Source organism: Rattus norvegicus, chromosome 6 (genome assembly GCF_021556685.1).
Source record: "Rattus norvegicus strain SHRSP/BbbUtx chromosome 6, alternate assembly SHRSP_T2T, whole genome shotgun sequence".
NCBI lineage: Eukaryota > Metazoa > Chordata > Mammalia > Rodentia > Muridae > Rattus > Rattus norvegicus.
Genome location: NC_141539.1, coordinates 104,467,048 through 104,487,105, shown reverse-complemented (window position 1 = coordinate 104,487,105; position 20,058 = coordinate 104,467,048). Strand labels below are relative to the sequence as shown.

Genomic DNA, 20,058 nt, shown 5'->3' with positions numbered 1-20,058 from the left:
GAGATACCTGCACCCAGCAATTGTGCCTAAAAGGCAAATTATAAAGAAATTAACTATATAGGTGTGTCTTTTATCCGCAGATTCAAAGGTCACAGGAGGGGCTGGTAGGTTGGTCACCCTCCTGGAACCAAAGGCAGGTAGAAAGGGAAGCCCGGTTAGGTTTGGTGGCTGCCGATCCTGGAACTAAAGGCAGTAGAGATTTAAAATTACATACAACATAGACACTGCCAAGCACTATTACTGTAGACACAAACTGGAGAATAATCTGTTTCTGTGAATAAACTCTTATTTGAACACGTTACTTGTTCACTTACTTTTACAGTCACCTTTGCACTGACTGCAGAACTGCAGAACTACAAAAGACAAAGAGCTGGAGGTGGCTCACAGCCTTAATCCCAGCACTACACAGGAGACAGAGAAGGAGGAGCCCACCTGAGCTATACAGCAAGACTGTCAGAAACACAAAGAGAAAGGGCAGTAACTCAGCTGGCACGGTGCTCACATTACAAGCATAAGGACCTGGGTCTGAGCCTCAGAACTCATGTTTAAAAAAGCAAGGAGAAACAGCCCAGGCTTGCAATCTCAGAGCTGGAGAGGCAGGGACAAGCTTGTCCTTGAGGCTCCCTAGAGAGACAGGCTAGACCACTGAGATCTTAAAGTAGGGGTTAGTGCCTAGAAAGATGGCTTAGTGGTTAGCAATGCTTGCTAACGGCACTTCCAGAGAACCCGAGTTTGACTCCCACAAGGCAGTTCACAACCATCTGTGACTCCAGTTCCGGGCAATCCAATGTCCTCCCCTGACCTCCTTAGGCATCAGATACACAAGTGATGCACAGACATACATAGGCAAACACCCATAACATACTTTTTTAATTTTTAAGGAGATAGACAGAACCCAAGAAATGGCATCCCAGGTGGTCTGACTCCTTGGGTCCACACACGCACGCACGCGCATACACTGTAAAGAATCCCTACGGAGATAATGCTCTTTCTGAGATATATCTGAAACAAGACTGTTAAGGCCATGCCGAAGGCAAAGTACATGTGACCTCTGGATTTAACCTCATCAACACTCAACCATAAACCTGAATAATGCACTGCCAACCACCCCACAAGTCCACTTATAAAATGAATTCTGTAAGATAAGAGAATAAGTGAACCAGTTTTTCCTTTTATTTAGTGTTTAAACTGAGTTAATCTTTGGCCCTGGTTATAAATTTCATCCTTTGAAGCACTGTAACTCCACGAGCCACAAATCATATATACAACTATTGTTAAGACACTTGGAGGTTTCTCTCCACTCTGTCAAATCTAAAGAATGTGCTATCTCCATCAACTCTGCTACACGCTGACTGCCCGCCATTCTGTCTTTTCCTGCTTGTCTCCAACAAACATAATATGGTGCTTACTCAAGTCATATGGACGGGAATTCTCAGAGCTGTCAAATTCCCATAGGCTGGAATACAGATCTGTTACCTTGCTTACCCATCTTCTCAAACTGTGTAAACTTACAGAATCTAAGACTGTACTGTTTTAAGCAGATGTCTAACGGGTAAAACAAATAAAAGCAGACGTTTTTCTGAATCATCCATAAGAGGGCATCCATTAACCCTGCCCACTCAGCATCTCAGCCTCTCTTTCAGATTCCTCTTGAGTCTCCTATTCCCCAACCCCAACCCCTCTATCTCTACTTAAGTCCAGAAACAACCTGGGCTCCGGTTAAACACTGACTTAGAACCCAACCCACTTCCTCGATGCTTTGATTCTCACTTTTATTCAAGCAGCAATATAAACAATCCCTCACAACTCATCATGATTGCTAGAGAACCTCTTCCCCTCGCTTTCCCATCCTCCCACCTAGAAGTGGTCTAGTGAGAAATCTGCAGGGGAATTACTGTGGCTAAAGCAAACACCTGCAAGTAAGAAGATGAAAGGAAGTGGATGTCCTGTAAACCTCCTCACTTAGTGATGCCTGACTTTAAGCCCAGCACTCCACGCAGGAGGCAGAGGCAGGCTAATCTCTGTAAATTCAAGGCCAGCCTGGTCTACACAGTAAGTTACAGGATATCCAGGGATATAGAGAGAGACCTTGTCTCATAGATAGATAGATAGATAGATAGATAGATAGATAGATAGATAGATAGATAGATAGATAGATAGATAGACAGATGATAGATACATACACACATACATACATACATACATACATACATACATACATACACACACAAAAATTAAAAAGAATATTTTCCTGATGAAAGGTGTGCCTAACCCTTTCTCTTCTCACTAATGTAAGTACTGAATGGATAAGAGGACTAAAAATAAACCAACTTTAGGTCCTTTCATCACAGAGCAGCCGAAACAGATCTTTACACGTGAGCAAAGTATACCTGTTTTTATTCACACTGCTGTTCTTCAACTGCTCAGTTTACTCGTGGCACAAAGCTTCCGCAACTCACCAACCATCCATCTCTGATGACTCGAACAGGGTCAAGTAGACTGACAACAGCACGGGTAACACATGACCAGAGCCTAAAGCGCAGGCTCCACGAGTGGCCCACACAGCAGACCTGAAGGCAGCTATACCAAAGGCACTACAGCTCCAATTCCGCCTTACGCTCACCAACATCCACACACTGTGAGAGCAGCCTTGACCATACTTGGGCTACATGAAGAACGCAATAAGAGCTAAAAACAATGCAGGTTTCCACCCCATTCTAAAACAGCCTTCTTGTTAATTATGTAACATATATTAGCATAAATGTAAAGGGGACTAAAATCGTACCTGTTTTGTACCCTGCCTCTGATGTAAGTACTAACACTACATGAAACCAGAAAAAGAGATGAGAGATAGTAAATATGAAAAATCCAAAATATAATTAAGACCATATGCAAAGAAAAGAACCACAACCACGCATCTTCACTAACAGAGGAAGAGGCTGGCTCCTGGGACTGCAGTGTTTCCTCCAGGTTGAAACCTTCCTTCTTGAAGGAAGGAAAAGAGGATCAGAAATCTTACAGGGCCCAAAAAGGGAAAGAAACCTACACTTTGGCCTTTCCCGGGTGTGTCAGTTACCTCTCCTGTTGCTGACACCTGACCAAACACCCTGACAAAAGCCACTCTCAGAGAACAGTTCAGGGTACAGTGCACCACAGCAGGGAGTCCGGGCAGCTGATCCCATCGTCCCACAGTCAGGAAGCAGGGATGATAAACACAGGATCACGAGCACTCTCCTTTTCATTCAGTCCAGGACCCAGTGGGGCCACACGACTCCGAGGAGAGTCTTCCCACCGCCATTAACCTAATCAAGACAACCCTTCACATGCCTGCCCAGAGGCTGACCTAACCTAGAGCCCTCCCAGGTCTCCATGGAAACCTGTCTCCTAGGCATTTCTAGTTCCTGTCAAGGCAAGGATCCATATGAAACGTCATACCTCATCAGGTCCTTTTTGACCTACTACTCTTCAGAGAGAAATAAATAAGAGAGTAGTTCATAATGATGTAATTCAGAGAGTCCAAAAAAGTACCTAGAGCATATCTTGACTAAGATAAGAATTGATCTCCAAATGCATATTTTCCTATTTGGTGAAAATCCATCCATTCACCAATATTTTACTTCCTTCTAGAAATTAAGTATAAAGCAGCTCCCCCTTTTGCTCTCGAGTCTTCCCTCTTCCCATTTTTTACTCAACATCCCTCCCTGTTTCTTCACCTCGTTTCTTCTCTACCTTCTACAAAACACAACTTATACAGGACCCCTGCGTAAGCCAATAAGAAACACATAGAAGAGAAAGAAAAATGATCTGCTTCCTGTATCGATTTCAAAAGAAAAATTTCCTTTAAAACCAGTACCCAGCATCCTTTCTTCTTAAAAGTCAAAATAAATTTTGACCTATTTATAAATGTCCCATGGTGCATAGGAGCTCTAAAAGCCAAACGTTATAAAAGCAATATAATGAAATAAAACAGCCGACCTCTCAGCAGTAAACGCAGACTCTGTGTCAATGTACAGCACCGCCCCTTCCAATCCTCCCAGGTGGGTGGGTAATGTAGCTAAGACACTCATCATTATGCAAAACTGGGTCTTCCCACAACCTGGTGGACCTGTAACCTAAAAAAAACAAAGTGCATGTCATACATGTGTGTATAAAATTTGTATAAACATTGTAAGCAAGCCAAAGAAAATTGTTTTAGAATTTGCTGCACAAAACAATCCCATAACATTGGTTCCAAGAGAATTAAGCCCCACTGCCCTAAGACCCCACTGCACATAAGAAGCTAACGTTCCCCTTATTTGGTGGATACTTGGGACGCATATCCTTGGGAGCCAATGGTGAAAGGTCACTCAGTCAGTCACCTTCTGTCCTTTGTTACCAGATGTGAAGATATAATTGAGAAAGACTGGAAGAGTCACCCATGCACTGTACATTCTCCTGTTGAAAAACGACATTGCGAAAATACTACTTAAGTGTAGTCGACTGATGGGACAGCATATGGCACAGCCACTTGTCATTCAGAGAGGCTCAGTAGATATGGCATAGCAGCACATAGCTTGTCTGTCCCATCTTTCTTTTTTTTTTTTTTATTTTATTTTTTTTTTATTATCTTGAGTATTTCTTATATACATTTCAAGTGTTATTCCCTTTCCCTTTCCCGGTTTCCGGACAGACATCACCCTCCCCCCTCCCCTTCCTTGTGGGTGTTCCCCTCCCAAACCTCCCCCCATTGCCACCCTCCCCGCATAGTCTAGTTCACTGGGGGTTCAGTCTTAGCAGGACCCAGGGCTTCCCCTTCCACTGGTGCTCTTACTAGGATATTCATTGCTACCTATGGGGACAGAGTCCAGGGTCAGTCCATGTATAGTCTTTAGGTAGTGGCTTAGTCCCTGGAAGCTCTGGTTGCTTGACATTGTTGTACTTTTGGGGTCTCGAGCACCTTCAAGCTCTTCCAGTTCTTTCTCTGATTCCTTCAATAGGGGACCTATTCTCAGTTCAGTGGTTTGCTGCTGGCATTCGCCTCTGTATTTGCTGTATTCTGGCTGTGTCTCTCAGGAGCGATCTACATCCGGCTCCTGTCGGTCTGCACTTCTTTGCTTCATCCATCTTGTCTAATTGGGTGGCTGTATATGTATGGGCCACCTGTGGGGCAGGCTCTGAATGGGTGTTCCTTCAGTCTCTGTTTTAATCTTTGCCTCTCCCTTCCCTGCCAAGGGTATTCTTTTTCCTCATTTAAAGAAGGAGTGAAGCATTCACATTTTGATCATCCATCTTGAGTTTCCTTTGTTCTAGGGATCTAGGGTAATTCAAGCATTTGGGCTAATAGCCACTTATCAATGAGTGCATACCATGTATGTCTTTCTGTGAGTGGGTTAGCTCACTCAGGATGATATTTTCCAGTTCCAACCATTTGCCTACGAATTTCATAAACTCGTTGTTTTTGATAGCTGAGTAATATTCCATTGTGTAGATGTACCACATTTTCTGTATCCATTCCTCTGTTGAAGGGCATCTGGGTTCTTTCCAGTTTCTGGCTATTATAAATAAGGCTGCGATGAACATAGTGGAGCACGTGTCTCTTTTATATGTTGAGGCATCTTTTGGGTATATGCCCAAGAGAGGTATGGCTGGATCCTCAGGCAGTTCAATGTCCAATTTTCTGAGGAACCTCCAGACTGATTTCCAGAATGGTTTTACCAGTCTGCAATCCCACCAACAATGGAGGAGTGTTCCTCTTTCTCCACATCCTCGCCAGCATCTGCTGTCACCTGAGTTTTTGATCTTAGCCATTCTCACTGGTGTGAGGTGAAATCTCAGGGTTGTTTTGATTTGCATTTCCCTTATGACTAAAGATGTTGAACATTTCTTTAGGTGTTTCTCAGCCATTCGGCATTCCTCAGCTGTGAATTCTTTGTTCAGCTCTGAACCCCATTTTTTAATAGGGTTATTTGTTTCCCTGCGGTCTAACTTCTTGAGTTCTTTGTATATTTTGGATATAAGGCCTCTATCTGTTATAGGATTGGTAAAGATCTTTTCCCAATCTGTTGGTTGTCGTTTTGTCCTAACCACAGTGTCCTTTGCCTTACAGAAGCTTTGCAGTTTTATGAGATCCCATTTGTCGATTCTTGATCTTAGAGCATAAGCCATTGGTGTTTTGTTCAGGAAATTTTTTCCAGTGCCCATGTGTTCCAGATGCTTCCCTAGTTTTTCTTCTATTAGTTTGAGTGTGTCTGGTTTGATGTGGAGGTCCTTGATCCACTTGGACTTAAGCTTTGTACAGGGTGATAAGCATGGATCGATCTGCATTCTTCTACATGTTGCCCTCCAGTTGAACCAGCACCATTTGCTGAAAATGCTATCTTTTTTCCATTGGATGGTTTTGGCTCCTTTGTCAAAAATCAAGTGACCATAGGTGTGTGGGTTCATTTCTGGGTCTTCAATTCTATTCCATTGGTCTATCTGTCTGTCTCTGTACCAATACCATGCAGTTTTTATCACTATTGCTCTGTAATACTGCTTGAGTTCAGGGATAGTGATTCCCCCTGAAGTCCTCTTATTGTTGAGGATAGCTTTAGCTATCCTGGGTTTTTTGTTATTCCAGATGAATTTGCAAATTGTTCTGTCTAACTCTTTGAAGAATTGGATTGGTATTTTGATGGGGATTGCATTGAATCTGTAGATTGCTTTTGGTAAAATGGCCATTTTTACTATATTAATCCTGCCAATCCATGAGCATGGGAGATCTTTCCATCTTCTGAGGTCTTCTTCAATTTCTTTCTTCAGTGTCTTGAAGTTCTTATTGTACAGATCTTTTACTTGCTTGGTTAAAGTCACACCGAGGTACTTTATATTATTTGGGTCTATTATGAAGGGTGTCGTTTCCCTAATTTCTTTCTCGGCTTGTTTCTCTTTTGTATAGAGGAAGGCAACTGATTTATTTGAGTTAATTTTATACCCAGCCACTTTGCTGAAGTTGTTTATCAGCTTTAGTAGTTCTCTGGTGGAACTTTTGGGATCACTTAAATATACTATCATGTCGTCTGCAAATAGTGATATTTTGACCTCTTCTTTTCCGATCTGTATCCCCTTGATCTCCTTTTGTTGTCTGATTGCTCTGGCTAGAACTTCAAGAACTATATTGAATAAGTAGGGAGAGAGTGGGCAGCCTTGTCTAGTCCCTGATTTTAGTGGGATTGCTTCAAGTTTCTCTCCATTTAGTTTAATGTTAGCAACTGGTTTGCTGTATATGGCTTTTACTATGTTTAGGTATGGGCCTTGAATACCTATTCTTTCCAGGACTTTTATCATGAAGGGGTGTTGAATTTTGTCAAATGCTTTCTCAGCATCTAATGAAATGATCATGTGGTTATGTTCTTTCAGTTTGTTTATATGATGGATCACGTTGATGGTTTTCCTTATATTAAACCATCCCTGCATGCCTGGGATGAAGCCTACTTGATCATGGTGGATGATTGTTTTGATGTGCTCTTGAATTCGGTTTGCCAGAATTTTATTGAGTATTTTTGCGTCGATATTCATAAGGGAAATTGGTCTGAAGTTCTCTTTCTTTGTTGGGTCTTTGTGTGGTTTAGGTATAAGAGTAATTGTGGCTTCATAGAAGGAATTCGGTAGGGCTCCATCTGTTTCAATTTTGTGGAATAGTTTGGATAATATTGGTATAAGGTCTTCTATGAAGGTTTGATAGAATTCTGCACTAAACCCGTCTGGACCTGGGCTCTTTTTGGTTGGGAGACCTTTAATGACTGCTTCTATTTCCTTAGGAGTTATGGGGTTGTTTAACTGGTTTATCTGTTCCTGATTTAACTTCGATACCTGGTATCTGTCTAGGAAATTGTCCATTTCCTGAAGATTTTCAAGTTTTGTTGAATATAGGTTTTTATAGTAAGATCTGATGATTTTTTGAATTTCCTCTGAATCTGTAGTTATGTCTCCCTTTTCATTTCTGATTTTGTTAATTTGGACGCACTCTCTGTGTCCTCTCGTTAGTCTGGCTAAGGGTTTATCTATCTTGTTGATTTTCTCAAAGAACCAACTTTTGGTTCTGTTGATTCTTTCTATGGTCCTTTTTGTTTCTACTTGGTTGATTTCAGCTCTGAGTTTGATTATTTCCTGCCTTCTACTCCTCCTGGGTGTATTTGCTTCTTTTTGTTCTAGAGCTTTTAGGTGTGCTGTCAAGCTGCTGACATATGCTCTTTCCTGTTTCTTTCTGCAGGCACTCAGCGCTATGAGTTTTCCTCTTAGCACAGCTTTCATTGTGTCCCATAAGTTTGGGTATGTTGTACCTTCATTTTCATTAAATTCTAAAAAGTTTTTAATTTCTTTCTTTATTTCTTCCTTGACCAGGCTATCATTGAGTAGAGCATTGTTCAATTTCCACGTATATGTGGGCTTTTTTTTTTTTTTTTTTTGAGAAAGGGTCTCACTGTGTAGCCCTGGCTAGCCCAGAACTTGGTATGTGGTCCTGGAACTCAGGAATCTGTCTGCCTCTACCTGAGGCTGAAATTAAAGGAATGTACCACCACATCCAGCTGTTCATCTTTTCTCCAAAACAAAAACCAGGAGCCTTTGTGATTCTGTAGGTTCTCATAAGCACTCCTCGTCCCATCACACTACAGAGATCCTATCTTGTACAGCCCGAGGGTTCTCCCAAAGGCTGGCACCCTTGGAGTTTTGCCCTCAGTGCAGTGGTGTCTGAGGTAGTCAGGCTGGTGGAAGATAATTAGGTTGGACAGGAGGTCAGGAGGACAGGAGGGATTTTTGTCCTTCTTAGTCCAAAGGTTCATTCTGCACTCAGCACTTCCCTTCTCTGCCATAATGTAACACAGCCAGGTGGATTTTACCAACAGGCTAGAGCCATGTTGTGTGGATCTTCTAGCCACCACATTCTGAGACAAATAAACCTCTCTACTATGTAAAAGTACCCAACCTTCAGTGATTTGTTATAGCGAATGGCATAGTCATAGACTCAACCAAGCTTCTATAAAATCTAGCAAATCTGATACCATCTGAAGTAGTCTTTCATTCATCTAACATCAACTTCTTTGTGGTCAGATGCCTCAGAGTAAACAAAATAGAAAAGCTAAAAGATTTTTACAAGAAATGTGCATACAAGCCTGCACTCAACAATTACTATTTTCCTGTTTTTGCTATGCTATCTTCTGCTACACAAATCTGTCTGTCCATCTCTCCATCCTTGGTTGTCAACCTTGGGTTACTGTCTTTTGTACTTCAAAGTAAGTCAAAGGCATCAAATATGCTTCCTCCCAAGACTTCTGCATACACACCATTCTACCATTTAATATGTATTTTCCTTTTGAGTTTCTCATATATAGATGCTACCTATCATTTGATGAAACTAACGCCATACACGTGCACCATCTATTAAGTATTTGCTCATGGTACTAGGGATTGATCTCAGGGGTCTGTGAGTCTAGGCAAGTGTTCTAATGCTAAGCTCTAACTTCATTCCTATATTTGTAATCTAAACTCCTACCAAATCAAATTTTACTACTCTCAGGAAGTGACCTATGGATTACTTTCTAGTCGCAAAGTTTTAGCAAGCTGGTGGTACACACTTATAATCCTAGCTACCTGCAAAGCTGAACAGGCAGAATCAAGGCCTATCTGAGCTACAGAGTGAGTTCAAGGCCAGCAGAAGCAACGTTTTGTCTCAGAAAGAGCCTTGGGGAAGGATGGCAGTGGACACAGCTCAGTAGCAAAATGCTTACCTAACATGGGTTAGGCCCTGAGTTCCATGTCAGTGCTATAAAAACAAGCCAAGACCATCTGTGTGCAGGAAGTCCTTCGTTTTTGAGGATATACCATCCCTGATAACATCTTTACCTCAGTGAGATTTACTCAAGAAAGAAATTCCTACTGGATTTCATTTTTGCAACAGAATCCAGCGATTTTCCTAGGCCATACTATTTATACTTTACAATCCTTTTTATTGTTTCTACCATCATTGTTGTTATTATTATTGTTACTCTTGATTACTACTACTACCACTACTACTACTACTACCACTACCATTACTACTACTACTACCACTACCACTACTACTACTACTACTACTACCACTACTACTACCACTACCACTACCACTACTACCACTATTACTACTACTACCACTACCACTATTACTACCACTACCACTACCACTACCACTACCACTACCACTACCACTACCACTACTACTACTACTACTACTACTACTACTACTACTACTTCTCTTCCATACTGTGCATAGCCCACATGCAAAGCAAAGGGCAAAGGGCAAATTCAGCCAGTAGATTCTTTCCTTCTACCATGGGACCTGGGGATGGCACCTAAGCTTGGCTGGCATGGTAAGCACCTTACATGCTCATCCATCTCAATGTCCCCCTTAAATTTTTTTAAAGCAAGGTTCATTTTGTAGTCCTGGCTAGCCTAGAACTCACTATGCAGACCAGGCTGACCTTGAACTCACAAAAATCCTCCCAATGCCTCCTGAGTATGGTATGTGATGTATGGTATGGTAAAGGTATGTGATGAACCTAGCCAAAAGTATTTTTTAATTTCTTTCAATATATAGCATTCTCCCTTTGATTGCTCAAGACTGAACAATTTGTTTTGATCCCTAAAAGTCCACTTTTATTGTTACCAAAGTCAACACAAATCAGGTTGTTCATTACGTATAATGACAAGAGAGATTCCAGTCAGTAGAAGTTGCATGTGGATTTTGAAACTGAACAACTGTGTGCAAGTTTGAGTGTGAACTGATAGAGAGATGGGGGATGGGCTGTCAGCCTACAAGGGTTGTCCATTGATGAGATTAAAACTGATAAATGCTTGGTGATTTTAGTAGAATGTAATGTAGATAACATATATGAAAATTTTCAGTAAAGTATCAAGTATCATGAAAATATACTGTATTAATTTACTATTCCATCTTCTAAAATATCTACCTAAAAAAGGTTAAGTAAAGTCTCATTCGCTCTGACTTGTCACTTTCATGTGACAACTAAACACAGTCTGGGGAAATTGTGACACAATGTCACAAGATGAACAGTAAGACTATTTGGGTTTGTTGGCTCTTTTGAGTTTGAATTAAACTATAGTAACTATTCCTACTATATTCTTCATATATTTTCCTCCTTGCTAGCCGTGTGTGTGTGTGTGTGTGTGTGTGTGTGTGTGTGTGTGTGTGTGTGTGTGTGTGTATGGACTGCCAGAAGTAAAATTTCATTATTTTTCAGGTTTATTTATTGGGGGAAAATATTTCAACATTAATAAAGTTAGCTTCAGACAGTTTAGCCCTGAGTTCTACCATCCAAACCACAAGATTTCAAGTTGTGTTCAGTTTCCAGCTTCAACCCAGAAAGAAAACCTGCCAAGCCAGAACAGTCAAAGTCATTTGCTTCCTGGAAACTCAGGGTGAATGAAATATTTGCACACAGACATACCTAGAAGATAAAAATCAATTAAGCTGATTTCTTAACACCTCTTCATAAAAAATGTAACCTCCATGAAAAATGCAAAAAATAACACTAAAGAAAAATTATTAGTGAAGGCCATTCAAATATCAGTAGCAACATAGCAAAAAAAACAAAACAAACAAACAAAAAAAAAGAAACAGTGACTCACTTTGAGGAGGAAAACTACTATTCCCCAAAATAGAAAATCTACTATCTTAAAAAAAAAAAAAATTCACTCCAACCTGAAGTTTGATTGTGTGGGTGGAAGAGAAGGTGAAGTCTGGACCTGCTAGGACCTCAAGTCTTACCAAATTAACTCTGCACATCTGGGATTGGGGCAGAAAGATAGTGCACTCTGCCAAGCCACTACTTGGCAGAAGAAAACGAAGGCTTTTCTAGCTCTGACCTGAAACAAGGCAGCTCATAGGAGCTGCCTTTTCCCCCTAGCAATCCCATTCCCGTGGCCAAGCATCCAAGTACTTGTCTATATTTGCTCAAGAATTATACAGAAATTTGATTAGGTCTTCAGACCTACATAATTCATTTTATAACTACCTCTCCGAATCCTAAAACCCGAATCTCAGAAAGGCTACAATCAACCTTGTGAAAGAAAACTGGATTTTAACTTATTGACCATCTGCATGTGAAAGCTTACATCCAACACTCTCTCCACTATTACTATATATTGGTGACTACTCTGTGTGTGCATGCACACACATATGTGTGCACACAAGTGCATGTGTGCGTGTGTGTGTGTGTATGCTTTGTGTGAAAAGAGATGGTCAGAGCAGGAAAAAACAGAACATGAAATGACAAATGCTCCAAGTTGTACAGTAAAAATCAAACAGTATGAAGACAAATCATCATCCATCAATAGCACTTCCTGAACATGCTATGTGACCAATCCTAAGGCATCATTAGCAATCAGTTTATTTCTAGAGTAAGGAATGAGTAAAGAAACCAACAGTACACGCTAAAATCTTGTGTTGACTGGAGCCTTTCACAGTAGCAAGCCAGGTAAAGAAATCATGTGAGAGCATCACACGTACAAGATCCCCACCTGAAATCACCCTTACTTTCCCCACCGCTATGGCTACAAGTGCGCTACCAAACCCAACTATAACTGGACAAGACAAAACCTATCTTCACAGACATGTAGGTCCACAGAAAGAGAAATTAAGATTTGCTACAGTTCTCAGCAGTAGTCTAATGACCCATGGAAGTCTCAAGTCTTCCTATTTCGGGTCCTGCAGGTATCTGCAGGCCTTCTTACAGGCCTTCTCTTACTACTTCCCGTGACCATGCAGAACACACTAATGTTGCCAATGAGAAGGAAAGAATCCTGAGTTGTGAGGTTTGCACATGAGAAAATAGGGATGCTAAATCAGGACTCTGGCTCCCTTTTGGGAACATTAGAAGAATTTAATTAGGGCTGGAGAGATGGCTCAGTGGTTAAGAGCTCCGACTGCTCTTCCAGAGGTCCTGAGTTCAATTCCCAGCAACCACATGGTGGCTCACAACCATCTGTAATGGGATCTGATGCCCTCTTCTGGTGTGTCTGAAGACAGCTACAGTGTACTCACACTACAGTGTACTGACATATGTAAAATAAATAAAAATCTTTTAAAAAAAAAGAATTTAATTAGAAGAATTAAAACTGCTCCATAAAAAGAAGACACTTACCTTAAATCATGAAAAAAAGCTTACAAATGAACCAGAAAATACCGATAATTATAAATATTTGGGAGTGCTCACAGGTTGGTCTTTCAGAGGTACTTGTGAACCAAGATACACAGACTTGACATCTTTTGATTGACAAAAGCTTAGACCACTTCTCTAGACCATAATCTCTAGGTCATAAAATGAAACTACCTTTTGATGATGCCCTTTTAAAGTTTCTTTTTCATTTATTCATTTATTAATTTATTGGGGGGGTACATCACAGTGTGTATATGGAGGTCAGAGGACAGCCAAAATAAGTCAGCTCTCTCCTCCTCCCACATGGGTCATAGAAATGGACTTGATGACGAGCACCTTTACTCACGTGGCCATCCTGCCAGTCCCTGGCAAGACAACATCTTTTAAAAAAAAAACTCTAATTTTACCTACTCACAATAGTGTCTATCTTGTGGACTTTTAGCAAGGCTATCATTGACCCCGGGATAAACTCCATTTTTGAGAAGACAGTAGCTTATTGTTTTATATTTGCACAGACAGACACGGTACAGAAACAAATGCACAGCATATTATAACATTACATTTTCATTTACAGGGAAGACAGAAGACAGAGAAAAAAAATTAAAGGGTCCTTAATTTGTCATAATGAAAAACTGGTTGATAATCATTGGCATAATAAAACTTCTAAAGCCTAAGCTTCAAACTTATCTTCACTGATCCTTTTCAATTATAATGGATTCAGAATTATTTGTTTATGTATTCCACAAGTAAGAAATCCTGGTTCTGTAAGGCAATAGGGCAAAGGCCCTGGCTCACCCCCTTAGCAGCTCAGCAGGACTGCTGTCTCTGAGGCTCTGCGTGAGCACCGCTCTGATCGCACTTCCTACCTTGGTGCTGTGACTGATGAGGTAACTAGCCATACCCAGATTCAGCGAGTTCACGTAAGTTAAAATTAATGATAAATACATTCTGAGATTAAAAGTTAAAGTTAAGGAAGAGCGACTATAAAAATGACAAGAGAATGTTCTGAGATTTACATGTATTCCCTCGATCACTTCCAGGCCTCCGAATGAGAAGCAAGATTGCACGATGCAGTGATGCTATCCATGCCTCTATTACTTGTCCACGGCTGTAACCAATCACCACAGATTCTGAAGCCTAAACGAAGACTCATTCATTATCCTGGAGTTCTAGAGGTCTGACTTCTGACGGGCTGGACACAACTCTCTGCATACAATCTCACGAGGCTAAACCAAGGTTCTCAGTCTGTCCTGCGCTCCAGTCTGGAAAACTCAGTGTCACCTCAAAGGCCCAGTCAGGTTGTTGGCAAAATCTGTGCTGCGGCTCTAGGTCTGAGGTTTCTTCCTTGCACTCATCTGAGAGCTCGGAACATGCCTACTGTTCCTGGGGGCCACATGCATTCTTGCTCATATGCCTACTTCATCTCCAAACGGCAATACCGTCAATGTCCCCCATGCTTTGTCATCTCAGTGGGAGAACGATCACTGCTTCAGAGAGCTCATGGGATGAGATCTAGGTGCTTTCCTATGAAAGCCACAGAGCCATACGACGTGCCTTAATCACAGCAGTGACATCTCACTGTGCTCAGAAATACCAGGGCTGAGAATACAAGGTCACTGGGAGGTGTCTTAGTCACTGCTTTATTGCTCTGAAGAGACACCATGAGCACAGCAACTCTTAGAAAAGAAACCGTTTAACTGGGCCTGGCTTACAGCTGCAGAGGCTCAGTCCCTTACCATCATGGCAGGAGCATGGAAACAGACAGGCATAGTGCTGGAGAAGGAGCTGAGAGCTACATCCTGCTCTGAAAGCTGAGAGGCACACTGGACCTGGCATAGGCTTTTGAAACCTCAAAGCCCATTCCAGTGACACACTTCTTCTGATGGCCACACCTACTCCACCACTCCACTAGGTCTGTGAGAACCTTAATAAAGTAAGGGTTTTCCATTATATGCCCATATACATTTGTATGCACACTAGTAGACAGCCAATCTCTCAGATGGACCCAGTGGTCCTCATCCTTCAGATTTGTGCCTTTTGTGGTCCTCTCCACATGTCAGGTTGGTCTGTGTATCTAACAGAATATATAAGAAAGGATGGGACATAACTTCTAAGACTGCCACTTCTACCTTGTCCCCTTGAGGAGTCAGCTGTCATAGCATGAAGGTACTCTAACACTCACTTGGAGAGGTTCACATGGTAAAGAACTCCCCAGCCATGTAAGTGAGTCACCTTGGTGGCAGCGTTCAGACAATGTGAGCCTCGGCCAATATTCTGACTACTACCTCATAGCAGACCTGAACCAGAAACATCCAACTAAGCTGCTCTCAGAGTCCTGACCCAGAGAATCTGTGTGAGAAAATAAACACTGTTTTAACCATTAAGCTTTGGAGTAATTTGTTAAGTGATGTCTAAAGATACATAAAATTTTAAAATATGTAACTTTTAAAAGGTGTAAGGAAAAAAGCTCCTAAAAGACTCATTAAATGTTCCTCAATAATATTTCTTAAGTACCATTTCTATGATTTTTAAACAAATTTACATAAATTAATATTAAAAGTATATAAATAAATATTAAAATGAACTACTATACTCTGGAATTGTAATAACATTAAAAACTTCTAAACCTGGGCTGGAAAGAGCTCAGCAGTTAAGAGCACATAAGGTTCTTGCAAAGTTCAATTCCTAGCAGCCTACAGCCTCCTATAATTCCAGCTCTTCTGAATCGAATACCTCTAGCCTCTGAGGGTACCTGCACTCATATGTTCATACCTTTCTACCTGTGCAAACACACACACCCGCACACACTTTTAAAGTAATAAAAAAATAAAATCTTTTTTTAAAAGAAAAAAACCTCTAAACCTTTGCTAATTCCAAGATCAAGTGGAATGTATAGGACAGGCATCAGGAACCAAAGTGGCAGAGCAAACAATTACTAGACAAGTGCTAAACATAAATAAAGAAGCCGGACACGGTGGCTCACACCTTTAATCCCAACACTCAGGAAGCAGAGGTGGGTGTCTGCATTCGAGGCCAGCCTAGTCCATCCACATAGCCAGTTCCAAGCCAGCCAGGGATACATAAAGAAAGATAGCAACGAAGGAAGAAGGAAAGGAAAGAAGGACAACCAAATGCCTTCACTCAATGGGTATTTATGAAGTATGTGGATTAATACTCTGTATGTGTGTTAATACTATTATTGGATTAAAAGAAAACTCAATCTCACTGCAGTGAAGACAATGCACAGTAATTAATCACACGACTGATAAAATTGTAACAGTGACAAGTGCCACATAGAAGAGGCTCGTAGCTCATTTCTCCAGGAGCACATGACAATTCTGAATGTGTTTAGTTTAACAGAATGAAATATTCTCAAATATGTACATCAAAAAGAAACAAAATTTGTCTACCTCAAAATGAAATGGGTTAAACAACACTCTCTCTCTCTCTTTCTCTCTCTCTCTCTCTCTCTCTCTCTCTGAAGAGCTATTATATCAAGTTGGGAGGGATCTATAAAGATTTTAAGAAATTTTTAAAATTTTATTATTTATTTGTTTTTTATTATGTATATGGGTATTTCACCAGAATGCATGTTTAAGCTCCATGTGTGTGCGCAGTACCCATGGAGGGTAGAAGAGGGTGTTGGATCCCAAAGAAATGGTGTTCAAGATGGTTGAGAGGCATGAGGGTGCTGGGAATAGAACCCAAATCCTCAGGAAGAGCAGCCAATGCTCTTAGCTGCCGGGTTATCTCTTCAGCCCTCTTAAATAACTTAAATATCATGCTTAATTTACTGGTCATATACAGAGCTACCAGTGACTAGAGAACAATTACTCTGTCCAAGCACACATGAGCAGTTATAAAAGCTGAGGGTGCTTTTAGACTTTAAGGTCTCAGTGAGCAATCATGATCACACATATCTACAATCCAATCACCTGGGAGGACCCAGTGATTGAGAGAAACCTCTTCTCAAGGGACTTTGGGGAACCCTCAACATCATGCCAAATTCTCTGACTAAAATGCAATCAAGGCAACAATCTAACTAAAATTTTTAAATAATTTTGTTTAAATAATTTAATTTTTTAATTCCAAATAAACTCATAAGGCAAATATGTTATCATAACAGAAACCCTAAGATTTAAGCCTGGATGAGAATGAAAACATTGTACTTGGAAGAATATCGAGCCTGGCAGAAGACAATGAAACTAGAAATCCATCAAGAACAACAACAACAAAAACAACAACAACAACACTGAAGACAAAAAATATTCAGATCTCTGACTATATCTTTCTTAAACTGTGAGAGAGAAGACAAAATAAATAGAATTGAGAATGGGAAGAAAGACAAAGCCACTTATAAAATCACTTTTAAAGCAAAGGAAATTTAGTAATTTTATGATAATAAATTTGAAAACTTAAAGGAATATATTGGCCAAGAGTGGTAGCATATGCCTTTGATCCCAGCACTCAGGATAGTGAGACAGGTGGATCTCTGTGAGTTCCAGGCCAGTGTAGTCTACAGACAGCCAAGACAAGACATAGTGAAACCCTGTCTCAAACTCTCTCCCTCTCCCTCTCCCTCTCCCTCTCCCTCTCCCTCTCCCCCTCCCCCTCCCCCTCCCTCTCCCTCTCCCTCTCCCTCTCCCTCTCCCTCTCCCTCTCCCTCTCTCCTAAAAGTAACATTTGCCACAACTACTCAGAGAGAAATAGAAACTAAGTAGTCAAAGGAACTGAATCCTTTTTTTCCCTTTAATCTTATCACAGAGGAAAATAACAATACCTGACAATCCTTGAGGCAAAACTCTGAAACACAAACAATCTTAACCATGTGAATGCTGTCATGCAATGTAAAGAGAAGGCAATATTTCACAGTCCAGTATATCAAACGACTATAGATTCTAACACAGACAGACACGCAGAAAGGAAACTTATATCCCAAGATCCACCATGAATACTAACACTGAAATCAGAATTTCAGAAAACTGAATCCAAGAGATGAAAAACAAAATGGTCCATCCTGATCAAGCTGAGCTTGTACCAAAGGACAATGGTGACTTACTGTTAGAAGAGCTAGAACTGTTACTCACTTCATATCATATCAAAACAGAAAATGCTCATTTCAATCCAGCAAAAGAGGCACCTGGTAAAGCCGTGCCAAACCAATACTGTACCTAGGGAAAGAAGAAAATGTCCCTGATTCTGACCAAGGATAAATCCTAATACCTACAGTCAACATTATGGATTGGATGATTTTCTTTCTCTTTCTATCTGGAGATTATTTTAAACTTATAGGGAAGAGGAAGAACAGAATATCATACCATTTAAATTCATCAACTCACTATTAACTTTTTGACTATTTCTTGTTTCTTGCCCTCTCCCATGTCCACATATGTATGTGTGAGGTGCATGTTTCTTTCCACTATCTGAATTAATTGTATATATCAAAGTCATTTAAATATTTTAGTATTTATTTACTAATAAAGATATTCTTACATAATCATAATTAATTAATGGCTTCAGTAACCTAACACTGCTCCGATTGCTAATTTCTGTCACTTGATTCAATAAGACTCACCATCAGGGCTGGAGAGATGGCTCAGTCATTAAAGGGTAGGCTCACAACCAAAAATATAAGACTCACCATCATTTTTTTAAAGATTTATTTATTTATTATATATAAGTACACTGTCTCTATCTTCAGACACACCAGAAGAGGGCTTCAGATCTCATTACAGATGGTTGTGAGCCACAAAGTGGTTGCTGGGATTTGAACTCAGGACCTCTGAGCAAGCCAGTGCTTTTAACCACTGTGCCATCTCTCCAGCCCTCACCATCATTTTTAAGGCTGAAATATAAAAAGGTGATCCTTTTAAAACCACAAAGGGTGTTACTCACTATAGTGATTATTTTAATTAATTTTTGTGTTGTTACTATGTCTGTGCCCAATGTAGAGGGACATGTGTGCCATCACACACATGTAGATCACTCCAGCCATCTCTGTGCAAGTTCCTGAGATCACACTTGGAACACCAGGCTTGGAATGACAATCTTCTCTGCCCACTGAGCCATCTCGCTGGCCCCAATATAATTTTAATTAGCTATATTAACAATTCAATTAAAAGTAAAAGCTGTAGAAATGGCTGGACAGTTAAGAGCATTGCAGAGGATCTGCGTTCAGTTCCCAGAACCAACATGGTAGCTCACAACTATCTGTAACTCTAGTTCCAGTGAATCAAACTCCCTCCTCTGGCCTCTGCAGGCATAGATATTATATACCTACACACATACATGTATGCAGGCAAATACTCATACGCATAAAATAAAAATAAATTTAAAAAACAAAAGATAATTCTTAGAAAATAAAGAAGCCATAATCACAGACCTTAGAAAACTGAAGCAAGAGGGTCACAAGTTCAAAGGCAGCCTGAGCTATACAACCAGACCCTGCAATGAAAGAGACAGACAGAAAGACAGATACACTAGAGAAATATGAAACAAAACCACAAAGAAATAACCCACATGTTCATGAGAGGAGCTAAAATAAAACACAAAGAGGCATTGGTGTAAACTGCCAGGGATGTGTGGTAGACTGTATAGCATGAATGAAGGCCTAGGCTCAAAACCTAGCATGATAAAGAAAACAAACAAGCAGTGCTAAGTGTTGGTGACAGTGCACTGAAAAACAAACAAACAAAAAACATGCATTCCAGAGAGGATGCAGAATGTTACAGTCACTTTGAAAATCAGTCTAGCAGATTCCTAAAGAGCCATGTATATTACATGATCCAGTCTCTCCGATCACTCCTAGGTGAACATTTACCAAAAAGTAACAAAAACCTACTTCACACAAATAGATCTATAAGTGTTACGTTATTTACAAGGGTTG

At 40.5% G+C, this 20,058-nt stretch overlaps 1 protein-coding gene across 20 annotated transcripts in view; it reads right to left on the bottom strand.

The window, feature by feature from the left end:
* Rad51b (RAD51 paralog B) overlaps positions 1-20,058 on the bottom strand; it is a 536,958-nt gene that overhangs the window by 505,894 nt on the left and 11,006 nt on the right. For all 20 annotated transcript variants that reach the window (XM_087554290.1, XM_087554297.1, XM_087554282.1 and 17 more), the window contains 1 exon segment: positions 3,976-4,112. In XM_087554290.1, coding sequence (XP_087410416.1) covers positions 3,976-4,112 — 137 coding nt within the window.